General features: G+C 34.0%; 2 protein-coding genes across 4 annotated transcripts in view; one reads left to right on the top strand and one right to left on the bottom strand.

Annotated features, from left to right (window-relative positions):
• The window catches only part of LOC128682999 (discoidin domain-containing receptor 2-like), a 184,092-nt gene that overhangs the window by 9,594 nt on the left and 153,524 nt on the right, over nucleotides 1-20,974 (bottom strand). Inside the window, exon 12 of the mRNA XM_053768111.1 lies at nucleotides 16,025-16,192. Coding sequence (XP_053624086.1) covers nucleotides 16,025-16,192 — 168 coding nt within the window. The remainder of the gene's footprint in view (nucleotides 1-16,024; nucleotides 16,193-20,974) is intronic.
• Nucleotides 14,775-15,744, top strand: LOC128683004 (uncharacterized). 3 transcript variants are annotated; one of them, XM_053768118.1, is made up of 2 exons: nucleotides 14,775-14,917; nucleotides 15,382-15,744. In XM_053768118.1, exons 1-2 carry the CDS (start codon nucleotides 14,878-14,880, stop codon nucleotides 15,681-15,683), a joined length of 342 nt encoding a protein of 113 aa, XP_053624093.1. In that variant the 5' UTR covers nucleotides 14,775-14,877; the 3' UTR covers nucleotides 15,684-15,744. The 3 variants fall into 3 exon arrangements, with proteins under 3 accessions (XP_053624093.1, XP_053624092.1, XP_053624094.1); XM_053768117.1 differs by having other exon boundaries at nucleotides 14,790-14,947; XM_053768119.1 differs by lacking the exon at nucleotides 14,775-14,917 and adding an exon at nucleotides 14,919-15,051.

The following is a 20,974-nucleotide window of genomic DNA, read 5'->3' as shown; positions in this document are numbered from 1 at the left end:
ATCGTATTCCTCATGGCTGAGGGTCATGCTCATTACATGGTATGACACACGAAAATCATGTGATTTCCGCATTATCTAAATTGTGCCACTCCGTTTCTAGGGTTAAGAACACGCTAAAATTCCAGCAAGTGGAGAATTTGATGAAACGTGAGCAAACCTTAAAATAAAATACATACCTACCTACAAATTAATTTCTCCACACAAACTTAAGCTTAAACAAATACAAAATTGGACAAGGTACAAAATAAGTTAATGAGTCTGAACTAATAAAGCTTGTATCTCAGTCATTATGTATGTGTATGATATCAGATCAAACCTTATGTGAACTTATTTCGTCCTATTTAATGACTAGTAATTTTTTGAACAAAGAATAGAAAAACAAATATCTGTTTTCGACACGTGAGTTTTCATTGTGTCGCTGTTGCTGCGAAGTACATCACGAGTCTGAAGTTTTGGATAATTATTTTAGGTAAAACGTTTAATACAACAATCTAACAAGTCAAGTTGACATCTATAACTTTCATTATTTTTTTAAATAATGACATACCTATAGCATATATAAAGCAAGAGTTCAATCAGTTTCAAATTAAAGGCAAAGTTCGAATTGGAGATCAAATCTCGTGAGCTGTAGTAAGTCAGATTTACTGATCAAAATTTTGTCGTCGACTTTTACGAAAATGTTAGTTCAATTTGCTCGATAGTGCAGAAAATAGATAGAGAAAATACAAGAAAACTGTAAGAAAATTGTTAAAATATTGTGTACAGATTAGAGCATGAGTCAATAAATCGTATATTGTAGGCAATAATGGAGAATTTGAGACATGGCGCGTAAAAGAAAACGTTAAACGTACCTACCTATCTATATTGTAGTACCATTTATATTGTTATTTGCACCTACTTACGTTATTTTTACTTAAAGTCAAGCTTTTTCAATATAGTTGATGGGATAAAGTGTTGAATAATATAATATTTAACAACATAATAGAAATGGCGATCTACAATAGTGCCAGTAATTTGGTCACCTTGTATTTTTTCGCAGCATGCATTCACCTTCTATGTTGATATAAAAATAAAAAGCAATGTTGCAAATTGATGTGAGAACTTTCCACAGGAATATAGTTCTTAAGCACGTATAGGTAAGGTAGTGCGGGACGGTTGAGAATTTCCTATGTTTTCCATATGTTTCGCAAAAGCCTACTTTGGCCCAGTTTCTAAGTTTACCGACCGTGGAAAATGGTATCGCGTCTAGCGGATTTGTGGGCCTTGGGAAATGACTCCAATGGCAGATGCTGACTGCCATGGGAGGCATCTGATCATCACAGATTTAATGCAGAATAAATGTTTGAATAAGTACGTATTAAAAGTGCTGCATGTATTTTTTAAATATAAAGTTTTTATACATACAGACAGATTGCAATGGAATAATTTGCTAGAAGAATATAATCTAGAATAGGACCATCCCATATCCTCCCGTAGATGTCGTACGAGGCGGCTAAGGGACACTAAACCTTCGCTACTAATAGGCAGTGATATCATTTCCAAGGAGGGTCAAACCGTTTGTGAAATCATTGCCAAATTTTATAAATGTTAGGCGTATGTAACGTTATAGCGTGAAGGAAGATAGAATAGACAGACAACTTCTAGATTTTAATCACTATTAAACATTCTTTATAAATATTAGTAAGCGCTTCTCAGTTGTTTTATTCTCCACTTAATAATTATCAACTTTCTTTTTCTTCTTTCTCTCTTTTCTTTTTCGGGTAAAGTGTAAAAGGCGTGGTTTATTAAAATAACCGTAGAGATATTATGGTCTGCGACATTACTAGAAACTATTATAATAAATAATGGAATTAAATCCCTAAGTTCAAGCAAGATAGACTTTCTTTCAACCACAGACCACTAAACCACTCCACGTATCTCGATCAGGATACGATATTCGAATGGTGAAAATATTTTTTCGAATTAAAGGAAAATATTAGTCTTCACTACTGGTGATTATGAGAAGTAACGTTGTTTTTGTAGATTAGTGGATAGATCAGCGTTAGCAACTTGTTTATATAATGTACGTGATCCTCAGTAATGCAGCTAAGCTTTCTGAGACTTTAGTCCGGCAAGGGAGAAGAAGTACTTAAAATAACTAAACAATGCTATACTTAATACAACAAACAACAGTACTAACTATAACACGTAACTATCCATCGAGAGCTGAGCTTTAAAACCAACAAACTTAACATTTGCCGTGAGTCTGTGCAGTACGGATACACGAGTTGCTAACTTCCATCGGAAACATGTTGTGTTTGAAAGACTGGGGAATACGCGATCCTTGTAAATCCACGCCTAATAGAATTAAAGCATTGTTAGCTCAGGTGCGCCACATCTAACTAGCTATACTTGGGTAAATAAACTAAAAATGCTTTAGAAATGTTATTTTTTCATCAACATTGAAACAACTTGGCCACAGTAAATCGCCAGCAATCAAATTATAAACATTTTTTGAGTTGTTTTATAATTACGGAAGAAAACTTTGCGGTAAAAAAAGATATTGTTTATGGGACTCGTTTTGTAATTTGATCAGCTGTTGTCAGAGTGATTAGAACTGTTAATAGAGGATTCTGTGATACGTTAAAAATTTTCAGATATATTGCAAAAAAATACCTGGAAGATTTCAGTTATTGTTTACTATTTGGCGTATTATTACGCCAAATAGTAAACAATAACTAATATAAAAAAATATAAATAATTACATACGTTGTTTATTTTTATGTATTAAATAATAAATACGTTGGACAAGTCTGAAGTCTCACATAGTATATGCATATTGTAAGTATGAAATTTTTGTCAAGGATGAGGTAGGGCTATACATAGTTATGCATACAACATTGGGAGGGTTGTTTTTGTAGTGAACACAAATTGGAAATTTGGGTAAAAAAGATTGGAGTTTTGTTGAATTAAGTTAATTCAACAAAACTCCAATGTCCACCAAAACTCTTTTATGTCATTCGGAAGCCAAGTCGCATTGGAAAATTATTGTGACTGTTCTTTTTTAGTTCACATATAAATATGACAAAAATTGAAGTGAAGGTACTGCAATAACACTATAGTTATATGCACGTCGATGCACAGCGTAGATGCTCCATTGTTTTACAAAGATTTGACGCCGACTGCGTCACTCAGCAGTGCGTCCTGATCCGTCGCCGAGTGAGCACGTGCTTATCCGAAAATTAACCATTCTACACAAGCTATCAATATTTTCATAAAATCTTCACAATGATTCGTAAATATACCTTCAAGTATTATAAGCAACAACCGGCAAAATACAATAATGTGACTTGGTATTGAATATTCACAATTGCATGTGCCTCAGACTGAGGATAATAAAATTCCTCAGCGAGCAGCAAGGGGTTGCCACTTTATTTATATATGGAGTGGACTCTGTATGACTCTGTATTCTGACCATAGACATACAAAAATGTTATGATAATATTTTTTTTTTTCTGCTAACTTTATTATTGTGATTTATATAAATGGCCTGTCCGACACATATTCAAGTCATTATATGTTTATATATTATTGATCTGTATTATTACACGAATAATATAATAGGTTTTTACAAAATGTAATATTTGTTTCAAGATTGATGTCAGAGGCATCTTATTGCATTTAGAAGTGTGACAATAAATTATGTCCGTGCAGTGAAATTTTTATGTGAAAAGCTTTGCAAAAAGATACAAGATTCCATCCGAGACATGTGGACATATGTACAATGTACGTAGGTATATTGCATGTTAAACGCTTGTAAGAATTAAGTGTTTATAATTTGGTTATAATAAGGCAATCTTCGGAATGACTCAACGTATATAAAAAAATTATATACATTATTTCTGAGCAACATTTGATTTTATTAATCAAAGTATGCATATCAAAGTATGATGCATCCAGTATATATATATTATCCTAACGGATACGATAAATAATTCCTATCATATACGTGCCTGAAGGCACGTATAGTAACTTTACTTTCGTACTATGTACGTAATGAAATTCTACAATGTTTGGAAACACATCGAGCCGTTAGTACCGGTCACTAGAGATTGGTAGAAGTAGGTCAGACTGGATATGTCGAATGGAATAGAATAGTTTCTCATCCCTTTAATCCTTCGGTCGAGCCCGCAATAGTAGACAATGAGATTGATTGCACATAGGATTTAAGTTTTCTTTTTAACTTCATATTGTTTTTGCGAATAAATTAACTTTGTCTTTGTCTTCTATACAACCAAGAAAATTGCATCAAATTTCATCCAGTAGTTGTTGCGTGATGCGCTAACAAACATACAGAAAGAAAACAAATAAAAATATGTTTCGACGTCTATTAATATAATTATTTTTCTTTAATATGTATTATACATAACTTATACATTACTCAAGCCATATTAATAATAACAATAATAACAATAATAAATCAACTTTATTGCCCACACACTCAGCGGACTTATTGCTCAGCAATCTCTTCCAGCCTACCTTTGGGTAGAGAAGAGGAACAAATTGGCACGGGGTGGGCACAGCCACCAGCAAATACAATAAAATACATACATTTACTTACAAAAATAGATACATAAACAAATAAATACAATATAAATAAACATACATAAACATAAATACTTGTACAAACAGAAATATGAAGATTTGAACAAATGAACAAGACAATAATACTTAATTATGAAATAACATTAAATTAACACAGATATAATAAAATTACATACAATAATATTTTGTATTGTTTTTCTTCAATATATCTTATAGTAGAGACAAAAATATGATGTACTCGTAATTTTATTTATTTCTTAATCCCAACAGTACAGACTAATGTTAAAATTTAGTTTATTAGTAGGTATAATAGCAAGAAAGTATTGACACTTCGCCGTCGATTTATTTTCACGGTAGAGTAGGAATGCGTCTCTGCATATAACAGAGCGTCGCCAACCGTTGAGTCAGGGAGGGCCAGATGAAATGAAAGATAAAAAGTCAAGAGCACAAAATTTCACAATTCAAAATTAACAACGCAGTGCGTATGTGAGTGTGTTTTTTTACGGAATTGGTGGATTCGTTCGAGTGTCGAATTGCGGGGCGTTCAATAAAATAGATAGCAAATCGGGTCAGTGGACTATAGATTTTGATTTCTAATATTTCTGATAATACATAGATTTATATTAACTTACATTTTTTTCCATATTTAGGGTGGGAGGACTGCCCCTCGCTGACCCCACTTGCCGACGCCCCTGTGGCGAGCCCGAGTTCAGCGTGAATAATATTTGCATTTCTGCAAACTTAGTTACTTTTATTTTGCATTCTGGTACTTTATTAAGTAAACAGTACAACTCATTTTAATTTTGCATCTAAACGGCGAGAAATCAGCGTTGAGTTTTTTCGATTACTCAATTAAATGGGAGTCCTCATTCTAAGGTAGTATTAGGGGGACGTATAGCTTAACTAAACTTACAATCATTTACAATACAGGGTGATTTTACAGACACACAGTTCAGTTGTCTATGATACTGAAGAAGTTTTCGTATGGAAGTAACCAAAAAACGCGAAAAAAAACCAGCCGATCCATACATTGATTTTTGTATCGAGATTTCGGAGCTCCCATACGAAAAGTTTTTCAGCATCATGGATTGAGCATGTACATAAAAGGACGATAATGTATAAAAGTCACTCTGTTTAATAACGTTAAAAATATGAGTTACAAAATTCTGCAAGCCCAGCGCAGCTGGGAAATTAGGCGCGTAATATCAAAAATTATGAAATCGTCTTTACGTCGATATCTCGTTTCGTACTACGCATCCGCCATTGCTTTATCCACGGACAAACATACAGTCTGTGACTCCGCTCTAATCCACTGAACATCCGCGCTAGCCTTGCTCTGTGGACACACGGCACATCGTGTAATCGTGTTTAACGTGCAATATGAACGCGTAAAAATTTAAATTACCATTGCATATTTGAGGGGCGCGACCGGGGGCTGCATTTTTAAACGATTTCGTGGTAAATCGAATTAGGTCCTCCAGCGGCTTGTTGCATTAATACAAAATAAACCTGATCTAGTCACAGAGACAAGTTATCAATACAGATTTAGACTTTTAGACTACACTTGCTAAAGTATGCAGAAGTTTTGTAGATAATATGTATTCCACGCTATTTTAAGCGCAAATTCTTTATAAGTATAATCGCATTCGAGGCTGTGATGTCAGAAAACCAGGGGTCAAGATACACAATTAATCTTAAAATTTTGAATTTGCCTATGATTTTATAACCGGCCGCCATGACATCCTCGACAGTATATGGTATATGACAGAGCGACACCACACGTTACGTGTCGCTGTAGATTACACTATATATAAATAATTTTTATATTTTCCAAATTCTTCTTTTATTTTCAGGTAACTTTTAATCAGATATTATGTAGATATGATTTATGAACAGAATATGTGATGGAAAAACCCTGGATATTGCAACTTTTATTTTTTCAGTTGACGAATAATACAGTTACCAACTGTGGGATAGCAGTAAAGAGATTTTTCCTTTTTTTTATTCAAAGAGGCAAGCCGGCGCAAACATTTTAAAACAAACCGAATTACCGATGAGGCCCACGCGCAGACAGAGAAAAGTGTAATAAATACGATAAAATATGAAAAATAAACGGCCAGCGCCATTAAGGAGTGTTTGTTGGGAGCGGGCAGGCGGAGTGCGCAGATTGCATTTCCTTGCTATAGCCAGTAATCAATTTTTACGAGCATTTTTATGGACTGTCTTAGAATAACTAATACATCTACTTATAGAGCGTGCAGAATGACGAAGCGACTAGAACCGATCAAGGTTTAAATTAATATTAATTTAGATACATACCTGTTTTTGATTTTTACAAATTAAATATTAAAATTAATATAATAAATCATTTGTATCATTTCTGTTATTATTTTTTGTACAATTGTAATTTATTGTAAAATTGGCTAAATTATAATACGATAATATATTATATAGTAAGGGTGGCTACCCTACACCACAAAACGTACAATAACATGCGCAAAAGGCGGCCTTATTGCTATGAGCATAAGGTAATAAATATAATATCATTTATTCTAGGTAACCTTTTCGAAAAATTCTAGAAACTTATCATCCGGTTGTTATACGCGTTCCTACTGTTTTATCCTTACTCTGAGACCTCTTTTTGGCACCCTCTGAGGCAAGGTTGGGGGCGGCCTTCATAATAATTTTCATTAAGAAAATACTTGTGTGACATTGAAAAGGGTGATAAGTAGAGTAATACATTAAAGCAAGATCATTTCAAATTGAATTTTTGATACTTTATTGCCCTAATTGAAATTATTACCAGATTAGAAAATATCGTTCGGGAAACAAAAAAGAGGAATTTTGTTTACTCCAAGCGCGGAATCAGTTTTCGTTCATTAAGTCGTGTTTTTACCGTTTAAGGATATATACAAAATCTAGAAGATCTTTAAGAAATTCGAGCAAACCCAATATTGTCAAAGATCACCTAGCAACCAATTGTACTTACTAATCTGATGTCAGCCTAATCGACATTGTGATTCAATCGCGCTGCGTAATTGACCGTCACTGGGTTATTATCACTGATAGATAAACCAAACATAGCTATCAAGCATAATTACTATTGATTTGATAATAGGCTATAATATATTACTATATTTTATTTATTGGCACACAAAACAGTGTAACAACATAGCATGTTCGGCTTAAATAGTACAATGGGTGCAATGGCTGGTTGAAAAACCAAGAATGAAGTGCGCACAACATGATTTACATTATTGACAAAGAGAACAATATACTTTAAATAACGATCAAACATTATATGAAGTTATATCAAGACATTGGGTATGGACAAGATGCATGCATTTTGTATTGAATTTACTGTACAATATGTTTAAAATTATAATAGAATAAAATGGACAAAGTGAAATACATGTTTAAAAACTTAAAGCAATTGACGAATTTTGGTTTTTAATGCTATTCAGCGATAAGCTTTAGACGTCAGGTACCTGGTCGGAGTTGTTACATCTGTATAATTATAATTAATTTAATGCTTTTCTGTATATAGCGATGCTCATAAAAGGTTATTTAGTACGACATTTTTTATATTCGTAGCCACCGACCATTAGCTGATGCAAGAAGGTAGTTATTAGCAAGTATGTAGTACCAACAGCCCGCAGACAGAGTAGACAATGCGGAGCCTACGATAAAGCGAGAGCACCGATCGTATGCTCAGTGTCAAGGCCGTCCGGGCTACGACGTAGATGCGCCTACGACTGACAATGGCTGAGTAATATCGTAGTAAAAACTTAAAATCACTGGATCTCCAAGATTATCACTGCAATCCAAATTTTAACTACAGATCCACAATACCAATCATATCAGCTTCACACTGATATAACTTGGTCGCAAATTAAAAGGTTCACGGCTTTGTTAGAAATAAACAAACGGAGTTGTTAAAAAAAGATTAAGATTAACTTGTCAACAGCGAAGTGATTGCTGCTATAGACATATAGTGTTTGGTGTCAGCGTTGATCAAATGTGATTGTTATCAAATTTTGTCAATAAACATAAAAAAATGTTGTTCTGTTTTTATTTTATCTCTCACAGATATAAAATGTGTTCTTGTAAGACCCCAGTAACAAACGAAGGTGGTAAATGGTAATAAGGAGGACATAACACACATTGGTGAATAAAATGGGATAGGTATGTCTCCCATGGCCTTAATAAACTGACAGATTATCTTAAAACATTAGATATTTTGACAATTAAATATAAATTGAACTTTATTTTTATTGATTAGTAAACATCATTTTGTAGCAACAGCTTGACATTTTGTATTCTTACATATTATAATCTGATAAAGCTCCTAATTATTTATATAATATATTTAGTATTTAACTTAGAATCAAAAAGTGAAATTATTTTTTATGTAAATAATTTATTTAGTTTTTTTTATACTTCTCACAGTATTAATTATAATTATTTCTAATATTTGTACAACATTATTTACAAAGTCAAAGGTTTCCTTTTTGATAGGATCCACATCAATGGCAAATAAAATTCCTAGCAAAACGAAATTCGACATATTTAGCGGAAGTTTTTGATTGTTCAAAAAATGTTTGCTTGTATTCCTTTCATGTTCACTGCAGGAGGCGTATGAGTGGGGTTGACTGTGGATGACAATATGTGGTACGTTGACCCTGACACGCCACGGCGCACTCTGTGCGAAGGCAATAAGCAGGTAAGTAGGTATTCTATTGTATTTCAATGATAATTTATTTGCAAAAACATAAATTTAGATTATTTACTGTGGCGTTGAAAAGATCTCTTGCTGGGGACAGGCCTTCCATATGGATGGATAAGGCGTATGTATGGACTAGAACCCACTACGCGGATTGGTGGGTTTTAACGACTGTAAACATAATCGGGACCACCCGGCTCAATGCACCAAGCATGGGGAAACAATATTTTTTATCACATATCCAGTGAGACTCTGGTAGACCGAGAGTACGTAAACCGCGACTGTCACAGGCTTCACGCGCTAAATGTGTTTTCTCTTTAAAAAAGCCTAACCTGAGATGTATATAATAAAACATGATGTTATAACAAAACTGTATTTATATAATCATATACGCAGTTTTTAAAATAAAATATTTGTATTACCAGATTAGTGTGAAAGAAATATAGAAGTACAATTTAATGAATGAACATGGAAGCCGAAATTATACGTTGAACGTTGTGTATTTATGTATAGTATAGGTACGTATGTACGTACGCTTGTTCGTATCTCAACAAATGAATAATCTAGCAACCGGGACTGACAACCACTTTCTTGTTTAGTGCATTATAAATTAAAAGCCGAGCTGTCGGCCAGATATATTAAAGTTCATATTATGCTCGAGATTGTATATGGACTATAATTTATCAAAGATATAATAGGTAGGTACTTTCTTTACTCTCGCCTTCCCTGTTATCCTAACTTCAACTTTGCCTAATTCCTTGCAAATGTTGGACATTGTGACCTAGGGAACCATGCGTCACCTATCAATATGTGGAATTGATATATCTAACGAATATATAATAATAATAATAAATGCGAAAGTTTGTGAGAATATGTTTGTTACTCTTTCACGCGAAATATACATGCGCCCCGGTGCACAGCTAATATTTAAATTATGTAATCAAAAAATCTAATATTATATAATCATAAATATACAAATTTTTAAAATTGATTGAATGTGTGTTCTGTAAGCAAGTCCTAAAATTACTTGGTCAGTATTATAAACCGTTTTAATTTTATACCTAATGTGCAATCGTCAGTTGGAATATGACCACAAAAAGGTTTGCATTGCCATTTAATGGCAGTCGTGAGAAACTGTAATTTTTCACGAAGTAGCAAAGGCAATAATTTCAACTTTAATGTACCACAGGGTTTTCCCTTAGTGCGGGTCATTCCCTTATAGCTTCATAGGGTAAGCCACCATTAAATATAAGCAGACGTAAATCTTCTACAGCGTTTTATTGAATATGTCAAATGGATATAGACTGCAAAATCATCCATTTCTCTCGTACAAGATACGAACGCGAAAGAAGAAAGAAGAGATGTGCATTTTCATGCGAAACGAGACAGAGCGCTATCTTTTGTCCCTTAACACGTGTCCAGCTCAAGCAACTTCTCCCACTTTGTACGATATTTGCCGGATTGGGTCGGGAAGTATCATCTATCTCATTTAGTTACACTCGTTCGTCGTCTTTATAATACCGGAAACATATACGAAAATTAGAGAGAAACAGAGAGTTAGAAATCAAAATGTTTAATTGGAAAACGTTAAGTTACTTTTTTACACACGTAATATTTTACCTCTTTACCAAAGCCTCAATGCTTTGATCCACTTCTTTTCATATCCATATTGAATACAAATCCCCCTGATTGGGGCCCGCACTCGCGTTCCCTTTTTATCGTTGGCATAATGTTATTTCAGTAATAACATGCGGCTACTGTAAATTTAAAAATATAGCAAATTAAATAAGCTGTCCGGAAAAGGAGTTCTCATCAAAACAGGGAATTTAATATTTTCAACTGCTCGAGTTTCACTCACTACTCGTGCCATCTAAGCCTGTACACCATTTTGACTCATGTATAGTTTTAATCGTCCACCACTTGCTTCCGGTAAAGGAAAACTTACGCACTAGTTAATTATCAACTTGTATGTGCCAATGAATTGTGCCAGAAATTGAAGAAATTGTATAGAATATATTATATAGTTGTATGAGTTTCATTCCACGTGACGATCGACTTCAGCCATGAAGAATACGACTAAATATTATTTGTATTTAAGATTTTTAAGATAATATATAAATAAATTAATTTGTAATATTCTAAAAATATGAAAACTTTAAGATCTACATATCGAATTAGCGTAATGGTCCAAGTTTGCAATGCAGATATCGTATGTGTAGACACATACACAAGAACTAACTTGGGGTTAACTCAATCAGGGATACGTCCCTATCTATCACATCTTATCTGGCAAACAGCTCCTATTTTCGTAAATACAACGTTGCGGGCTTGTTCGGCAAACATCAGCAAACATTAGTGTGTGCTGTTGAGTTTTCATTAAGAACGAACAAACAAACGGAATCAGTGTGCGGCCACCTTTACCGCTGGTGTTTGTGGACAACGCCTGTCCAACCAGGTCGTACTGATGATCTGTATGATCAGTTATATTTTCCAAAACTATTTATCCAATTGCTATGAGTAGGGACACATCTAGTTATACAAAATCATTGAAAATTCGTCTCTACTTTGACTGAATAGAGTTAGTATATAATACGGTTATATCGGCTGTAAACCACAACAAGTTAGCCGAGTGAACATACAATAAACACACCTACTCATCCTACTCAATAATAGTGAATTTATATTTGACGCAGTGAAACTAGATATATATATATATATATATAAAGATTATATTATATTTACAAAACAGTAAATGTTTTAAAAGTTTTATTATAAAAAGTATTTTTAGTTATAACTACAGACTAGGTACATCCATGGAAAATCCATCAATTGCCAACCAGAAACAATGCTACACGAGCTCAAGCCGGCTTCGGTTGCAGATAAATGCCTCAATTGCGAGTACTAATTGTAATTACTGCATAAAAGCCCCTACAAAATGTTGTTTCCCAAATTGATTGATTGAATTTCAATCTATACGAATTCACAAGTATAATTTTTGTAGTTTAATACAAATTGAAAACTGGATACGCATTTATTTTTATTTACACGCTTAAGATTTTGTTTTATAGTAGGTTCAGTGAAATAATTAAATGATCATAATTACTTGTTGGAATCAATAAAGGTTATATGATTTTCTTTTGGCATTTCTATTTAGCTGTAAGTTGTTCCGAAGTCGTGTTAGTAGCTTGTAGTCACATAAATCTGTGCTTGTATCTCTGAGATAAATATTATATGTACCTATTTTAGGTACATGTGAAAAAAGTCCAGTACCTAGAAATCCTCTCTGTTGATTTATTTCCATTGCACAAACGAAGCACCCAGTTGGTTTGGTTGGAACAATTCTTCTTAGGTATATAGTTCCATTCTGCATAATTAGTTTAAAAAAATGTTTGGAAAATAAAATACACGAGTGACTTAACTACATATATAAATTGGTGCAGAAATCGAAATTTTATGCCTGTTTTACCGATTATGGGTAGTCATAAATGAGAAGCATACTATCTAACATACATATATAAATACATTCTTCTATTCAATATTTAAGCTATCGGTAAAAAGCACGCGTCATATGAAAATTGTATGATACATGCAATAAGCACTACTAACGACACGCAGTATTGATTAAACATTGACGAATCAATACTCTAATAATTATTATTTTTTCTGTCAAGGTACACATCACTTATTTATAGTCTCATTTGTAAATGGCGCCGCAGCTGCGACCGAGATTAGGGCGGAATCGTTCGGCAATTATCGCCAGTCCTGTAAGGCTTTGCTGTTAGGGCTGCCAGTTTGTAGCAACTAAGTACTTGTTAACTTGAGGCAAACCTAGTTGCAAAATCGTCTGCATAGTATCGCACTCTTGACTATTGCAGCTGCCAGTGATGACACTTCTGGTTTTTTAGGCGTCTATAGGCTGCGGCGATCGCTCCCTATATAGGCCTCATCTCATGCCTGCTTGATAACATATAAAAAAAAAACAAAAAAATACTGGCTAAATATTGATGATTTCTTTGTATCATAGACAGGTTCGCCGAACCTGCCAGTGTTATTATTATGAGGCTTTATCGGGTTGCGACCGTCTTTTATTAAAATTTTGAGACCGTTTGATAATACTAAATTGAGGTAATTTAGTATGATGGGAAGCAGAGAATGATGTCTATGTTGTTATACACGCAAGCTTAAATAATGCTTATTTATTCGTAGCTTGAAGACCAATAAATTGTAGGATTCGGGAAATATCGAAATAAGGTTTTTTGAAATAAGGGACTTATCGTAATGCGGGTCGGTTTGGTCAAATATTATATATATTTCTTTTTATTTAAGCGTATCATACTCCATATTATTTAAGCTTCAAATAAAAGAAAGCAAAATAAAAGAACAAGACAATCCATTAGCTTAGCTTTATAATATTTGTTAGAGAATGAAATGGAGGCCGCTAAAGAAAATAAATCATCGAGTGCTATTTGTTCGCTTCGACAAATAAACTTCATTTTTATTTTATCTGCTTTAATTGTAATAGTTAAAGATTTATTGTATAGCAGTAGACATTTATATTCACCGCGTGTGAGAATAAATATGGAATTAGCACTTAGGAATATTAGAATACATGATCTGGGTGAAAAACGATATCGGATGAGAATGCGGGCATAACTAGTAGAGAAATAAAGTACATCGTAATATGAGTTGGAACTAGTGCGGAAACTACACTGTATGAACATTTTAAAATCATGATTTGTAGCATAAACTGAAGTAAATTTTTGGTAGTCACCACAATAATTATATAACACGTATTTGTGTCGTCACGTAACGATACGTAGCGCACGACGACCTAAGTGAGCGCTGCGCGACGTGATACGTGTATGAAAAATTACACATGACATCAAGTGAAAGTGTAGGTCACACGTAAACACAGAACAAACAAGGTTATCTGGCCCAGTCTTAGAATAATAACTATAGCCCGGTGTTAAACTTTCCGATTCAATTCGTTGCAATTTCACTTTCATGTAATTTATTAGACAGCAGTGTCTCTATCACTGAGCTATAATTAATCTTAATTATATAATCTAATTTAAATAATCTGTAAACATTTGAGCTCAGATTGTAACATCGCACAATGTTGCGCTGGCTTGTCTCGTTAGTAGCTAGGACAGGTTAGATTCGCTTCATTAGGCCGCATTGTGCTATCCTCCGTGCATTTTAATTACATGTTGCGCGCTTTTGGAAAGAATACCTCGCTAATTGACCAAATTACTGGACACATACCTGAGCCTGTTTACCATAATTATGCGACGTATAATAAACATACCAATCAGCGCTTTTAGTAGAAATTGTCGTACTCGTATAGGTGGGAAAATGCTACAGTTTATAGATCTCCCAGTTGAATATGAATTTAATTTATTTAATAATACGCAATAAAAAATAATGCTACAATTTTCCTCTTCGGTGTTAATAAAAAAAACCTACAAAAAAAATAAAAGAAATCTCGGAAGGTAAGATATTTGACACTGACACATTGTCAAAAAATGAAAATTTAGTATCCTCTAAATCTAAAAAATTATACTGTAAACATGGATAATTTTATAAAAAATATAAAAGACAAAATATCAGGTAATAATCTCGTCGATATGATGAAAGAAGGTAATTTTTCGTAACTATTACGTTTAATTCGAGGTGGCCTCCCCGGACCTGGCACAGCAACAGGACCTGCAGCTTCATCTTAAAGGAATTTCGGGATAACATGGGTATTATAACCTCTTCCAGATCACATGCTATACGTATACCATTTTTTTAAAATCCATCTGGTGGTTGCGTAACAAACATCGTCACATCGAAAGTTAAAAAAAATCGTAGGATAGGATTTCATTAAATCCGAAGTATGGACAAATTAGTCATTAAATGATGACTAATCTAGAAGACGTTTATTTTAGTTACAGTATCGAAATATCTTTAATATTCTCATACAGTTGAACATTTAATTTTTATTAATCCTTACGTTACTGGAAATTCATGTAAAATATAATTTACACTGTCAAAATAACTTGTAAAATTAATCCAAACAATGTATATTTCAGCAAAAGTGATCGACGACAATACGATCAAAGAACAGGAGGTTCGCAGGGTTCTTAAAAACATCGACCCCAACAACGAGCTCAGCATTGAGGACATGACAACCAAGTTGAGTGACATCAGCACCGTGCCCAAACCCACCAAGAGCAAGGGTCAGGAGGCGCTGGATGTAGCCAAGAGCAGTTTGGGCGTGCTGCAGAAGTTCGCCTCCAACGAAGAGAAGGCTCCGGAACCTCCCAACGAAGACGAACCCTGCCCATACGTCAAAGAAGACAACATATTCAACCTGTGCGACGACTTCCGTTAAACCTATATAACGATCAACCACAAAAACATGTGAATTAATAATAATATTTTGATGTTTTAAAGTATTGCATTTCATTGCAATTAATTTATTTGAAGTTTTAGATATTAAAATTATAATAAAAAATGTCTTATCACTGGGTCAGAAGCATTACGACTACAACTTGAGAAAATAAAAATATCACGCGTTTGGACTAGATCTCTGTCAACTGTTCGGAATGGGGATGATATATTTACTCTTCAGGCTTAAGCCAAAATATTCTATTATATTTATATTCTTCATATTTATATAATGAAGTAGGATAATGTGGAAAACTATAATGTTAATACAAGTAGAGTACTTACAGTCCCATGGGGGCCCTCGCCAAGGAATGTGACAGGTCGCATGCGCCCCCGCGGGAAATCCAGCAGGGGCGCCACTCCGTTTGGGGGCTCGGCCTCAGGTAGTTTGATGGAGGTGAACAGCCCCGGGGTGGGGCGCTCCCGGCGGCAGGCGCGCTCTTCCGGATACGTCTGCAAAATGCTCACGTTGTAATTTCTTTCAAACGATGGTGGTCCTGCGGATAAGCGGTGTGAACCGAAAGGTCCTAGGTTTGGGAGTAGGTCCCATAAAAACGACGTGCTGCATGAGTTTGTATATTAACCTCACCTATATGAGTGAGGTTTATATACAAACAGTAGTTTCCATAGGCTACCATTTGCTTCCGGTGGATTCAAAATATTTAATCAGAATTTAGACCATGGCTTTTACCACAGTAATTTCCAGAAAAACTAATAGCATTTTGTTATTACTGCACACTGTTGAGAAAAATAAAATTTTCTAGTTCTATACATACATTATATTACTTTACATTCTATATATACAAACAAGGAATGATAACACCTATTGAATAAATTAAGAAATAGTGCATTTCCTGTACATAGATAAGCTTACTCCTTGGGAATAAACTCGGAAAATAATGGGCGTAAACCATCTGTCATCTATATTTAATAGCTTTACGCATGGATTTAGTAAGTGTACGGATTACATACTAATTCCATGGCTTTACGCCTAACTTACTGCAAAAACAAACCACGCACGTGACAGCGTGGCAGGTGGTTCGTGAGTTCGTAGAACAGATATAAAAACATTACATGTTCGTAGCATATTTATGGACTACGAACTCTTGTAGCAGATATTATGTGCTACGAACCTTGTAGCAGATCAGTGCTACGAATCTTGTAGCCGTTAAGTGCTATTAGGGACTCTGCAGCTGACCAGTGCTACGGAAGGTCAAAAGGTATTGAAATGGTTAAAGAATAATGCAAAAAAAAAAAGAAAACCTAGCGCGAACCGAAAATAGTACATATATCAGAATTTATGTTATATGTATATGATAAATATCAGTTACTTAAACGTAATGGGTTTAATATTTTCACGCTGGGACTTTTCCACTTTTTTGTCTCCATTCTCTGTTCTATATAGTCGTTTGCTAACAAAAAATGAAAGTATATTCTGCACAAAAATTGTATCACAAAAGGATGTTGAAGTAATCCTGTAATATTATTAGCACTAAGGACGTATTCATTTCGTGTCACTAATACCATAACCGTATATTTCTACATTATTTTTGAATTTCTAGAATTCTTCTATTAAATTATTTCAAAAGAATACGAGTCAGAGTATTAGGTAATATTATCAAATTAATTTTTTGCGAATAAATGAACATAAAAAATTACATAAATAGTTCTAATAGTAATTAAGCTTTAGCGTAAACTAATGCACTTAATAATTTAATTACGAAGCATTAATCATAAAACTAATTGTTATGAGAGCGTATTAATCTCGGGGCCGCAGAAGCCTGCCCCACGTTGTATTGATCAGTTTTTGTTGCGATATTACACCGTTAATAATGTCCGATCGCACATATTTTATATGTGCTAGTAAATAACCCAGGTTCCCGCTTAATTGCTATTCCCCTCCCAAGATTGCTGCTCGTATAATTTATACTACGATGAATTATGTGTAGATGTGTGTGTGTGAACTTTAGCCTTTGTGTAGATTCATGGAAAAATCACTTCATTTAAGTTAAATCGCCATCAAATTATAACCTTACGCTTCAAGTTTAAAATATAAGTAATCAAAATCTGGATTAATGTCTTCCTAAAGATATCGCAAACGAAAATTTTTAAGAAGACGTTAATCGAGATTACTTATAATTGAAAAATTACAGCATATCGATATGCAATTCGAATGGTTATATTTATATGAACGAATAAAAAGGTACGTCAATTATGCCTATTTATTATATGAACGATTAAGGAACAAAAGATCAAAAGGGTGCGTCGTGATTTCTCAAAAATAAACATTACGGCATATTATAGCGAACAAATTTACGTTACAATTGAAAGCATCAGTAACGACAGCGGGCACAAAGGCCGGGCCTCATCCGTAAGCCCCACAAAGCCATAGTAAAACATTAACAAAACAGCAGAGCCAGCGGGCAAGTCGCTCTCCTCATAATGCCGTTCTATACTCATTTATCATTTCGCAAACGGCCGCATAATACCTCTAATGAGTAAAATCCAGGCATACCTTGGGCAATACCATTAATATTACAAACCCGGGCCTCTCCCCTTTACAGATGCGTACACTGAGCGGTATAGTTTAAACTTTGAAGGTTATTTGACCGCGAGACCGTTATGTGGTCATCATTACATTTCAAATTATTTAATTAAAATAATATAGTTCAGTTTATTAGATATCACCCATAGATTATTTTATTTATATCTATGATATCACCCAATATATTTTTACGAAAAAATTAAAAGACAATAAATAACAAATTGTTTTCTCGATTTAAATTTCAAACTTTTCTGAAAGGCACATAAATCAACGGATTTTATACTTTAAAAACTGGTAATCTATCAGTCCTAATTGCCAGTTAACAAACATTATATTACTAAATAGAATAAGCATGCAAAGCAATCCATTATTTGATTCAGCTCCGGCGCGATACCACTGGCTGGGGGTGGTCGTGGGACGTGCGACATATTCTCGTCGCCCGGTACACAGCTAGTGTTGCGGCTACATGTAACCGTGTGTAATGGAGTGCCCGGGAGGGGAGGCAGACTCGTGGAGGCGCTAAAATGATGCACAAAACAATATAAAACGAAATGTATTTTTTATAGTTGAATAAAAGTTTTATTGGCACCAAAAACCATATACGCGTTTCTTTAGGAGACAGTATTCAGATTTATTACTACACATGCCCCAGTACGTAAACTGAATACGGATTCATTTGGCTTCTCCCATCTTAAAGAGAGTGTAGTCGTAGAATCGGTTCACGAAATTAAAATTTCAAGACGTGATTGTCCTGGTAAGAATCCTCATTGTCTAATTTGGTGTTTGACTCATTTTGCCCGACCATGAATGAATGCTTAAGTATTTTATTTTGACATGCACACGATTGTTGCTGATTAACGAAGAAAAATAGCTCTTCTGCTATTGCTTTGCGGAAAAAATTTAAACATTTCTTCTATAAATAGCAAAAGAGCTATTTTAGAAAATAAATAATAATAGAAATTTAATAGAGAGGTCTTATGACAGAACAACTATTTTGATTACCCATTAAAATTTATTTGTTTGAATGTGAAATCATTCCACGTGATACCGGGGCGGGTTGCTAGTAAAAATGAACTAGTCTGCTAACTTATGCATGGAAAGAATTACACGGACGTCGTAAATAGGCGACCGCGCAAAGTTGCTGAGAAATAGTTCATAATGTAAGTCTGCCTTACTTTCCGCTGAATATTTTAACCATGCCAGGGAAAGAGATAGCAGAATAAGGGCGCATGTAGATAGCACAGAATCTGTATTTTTTGCCCTTTTCTTTTATTGTTTCCGGTTCATCTCATGTTTTCTTATCATTAATATATATTTATATATAAATAAGAGTAGTATACATAATTTTTATTTTTGTTTTATATGGAAATATTTGGGTGAAGTTTAAGATCAACTGTAGTTGAAAGAATAAAGACACGTCGTAGTTTAAAATTTCACAAAAGAATATCTACTGGATTTAAAAGCGCCAAAAAGACAAAGTGGGCTGCATACGACCAGCCTGCTTGCTCCCTTATTGCCTCCCACCTCAGTCATTAATATTAGGGCTATGTTACATGCATTAAATAGATTTAAAAGTAACTTTAAACCCGAAGACGAATTTGCGGGTTTAGTGAATTCATTTCGAGGAAAATGCCTTGCTTTGCTGGTTGACTGAAATTGGACTCAAATTAAACCTGTCTGACCATAACTATACAAACGGTAATTTCACCCTTTACAAGACAGAAATGGTGTTTAATCCAGAATCTATATTTTAACCTAGTCTGGCTGGCAAGAAAATTATAAAATAGTGCCGTGTTGCAAAACCAAGGCTGGAATTTTCATTACCCAGCTCCAATTTTCTGGAAATCCCTGTATCATGAAAAGTTTTTTTAAATGGCTATCGGCTATGACTGTATGCCTGTAATTTTCACTGCTTAATCCATTTATCCTCCTAATATCATTACTGTATTTTCTTAAATAATGTTGTACAATCGAAACAAAATAATAATTTCAATTGAGAAAATCACAGTTTGAATTTGTGTGAATGTGTATGTTTGTTATTCAATCACGCAAAATCTTTATCCGACTTAGCCATAACTCATGTTTCTTTTGAATTTTTTATAACGTAATAAAGTGTTATATCTATAACCATGAAGAGCATAAAGGTACCTACAATTTAAAATTCGTGAAGTGGAAAAATTGGGCGCAGCTGGTATATCAAATGTATAATTAAATTAACATGCGTTGTAATAAAGATGGAGAAAAACCTTTAACTGTGTGCACTCGGGTTGGAGTGCTCTAATTGCTGTAGTTACCTGGGGAGACTGAATCCTTGCACCACATGTGACCACTGTTCACATTGTTCGAGTGCTACTAGGTCGATAGTCATTATAAACAAGTATCGAAAGAAGTATGTAGCACAACCCTTTATTAGACATTTTCACGATTTTGTGTATTGGATTGGAAGCTTCGCGTAAAATTTTATACAAAAACGTTTTTATTACAAAATGTATTTTTAATTATTACAATATTTGTTATCTAGTCTCAAAAAACAGTTTATATAAATCAGCAACCCTATTCATTATATTTTTATCTTTGAATAGGGAAGTCGAAATACACTTGATTGCATTGCTAATAAAATAATTTATATATATTTCCTTTGTAAATAGCAACTAATTGTTTTCTGAAAAAATTAGTTGCTATTTACAGAG

The sequence above is a fragment of the Plodia interpunctella genome, chromosome Z (assembly GCF_027563975.2).
Source record: "Plodia interpunctella isolate USDA-ARS_2022_Savannah chromosome Z, ilPloInte3.2, whole genome shotgun sequence".
Classification (NCBI taxonomy): domain Eukaryota; kingdom Metazoa; phylum Arthropoda; class Insecta; order Lepidoptera; family Pyralidae; genus Plodia; species Plodia interpunctella.
Note: the sequence above shows the minus strand (reverse complement) of the source record. Positions and strands in the feature narration are given on the sequence as shown.

What these genes read in the sequence shown, in the direction of transcription:
- LOC128683004 (XM_053768117.1), top strand. Translation starts at nt 14,878, where the DNA reads ATGGATAATTTTATAAAAAATATAAAAGACAAAATATCAGGTAATAAT. An exon ending in CGTCGATATGATGAAAGAAG is followed by an intron (nt 14,948 to 15,381) that starts GTAATTTTTCGT and finishes TGTATATTTCAG; the next exon opens with CAAAAGTGATCGACGACAAT.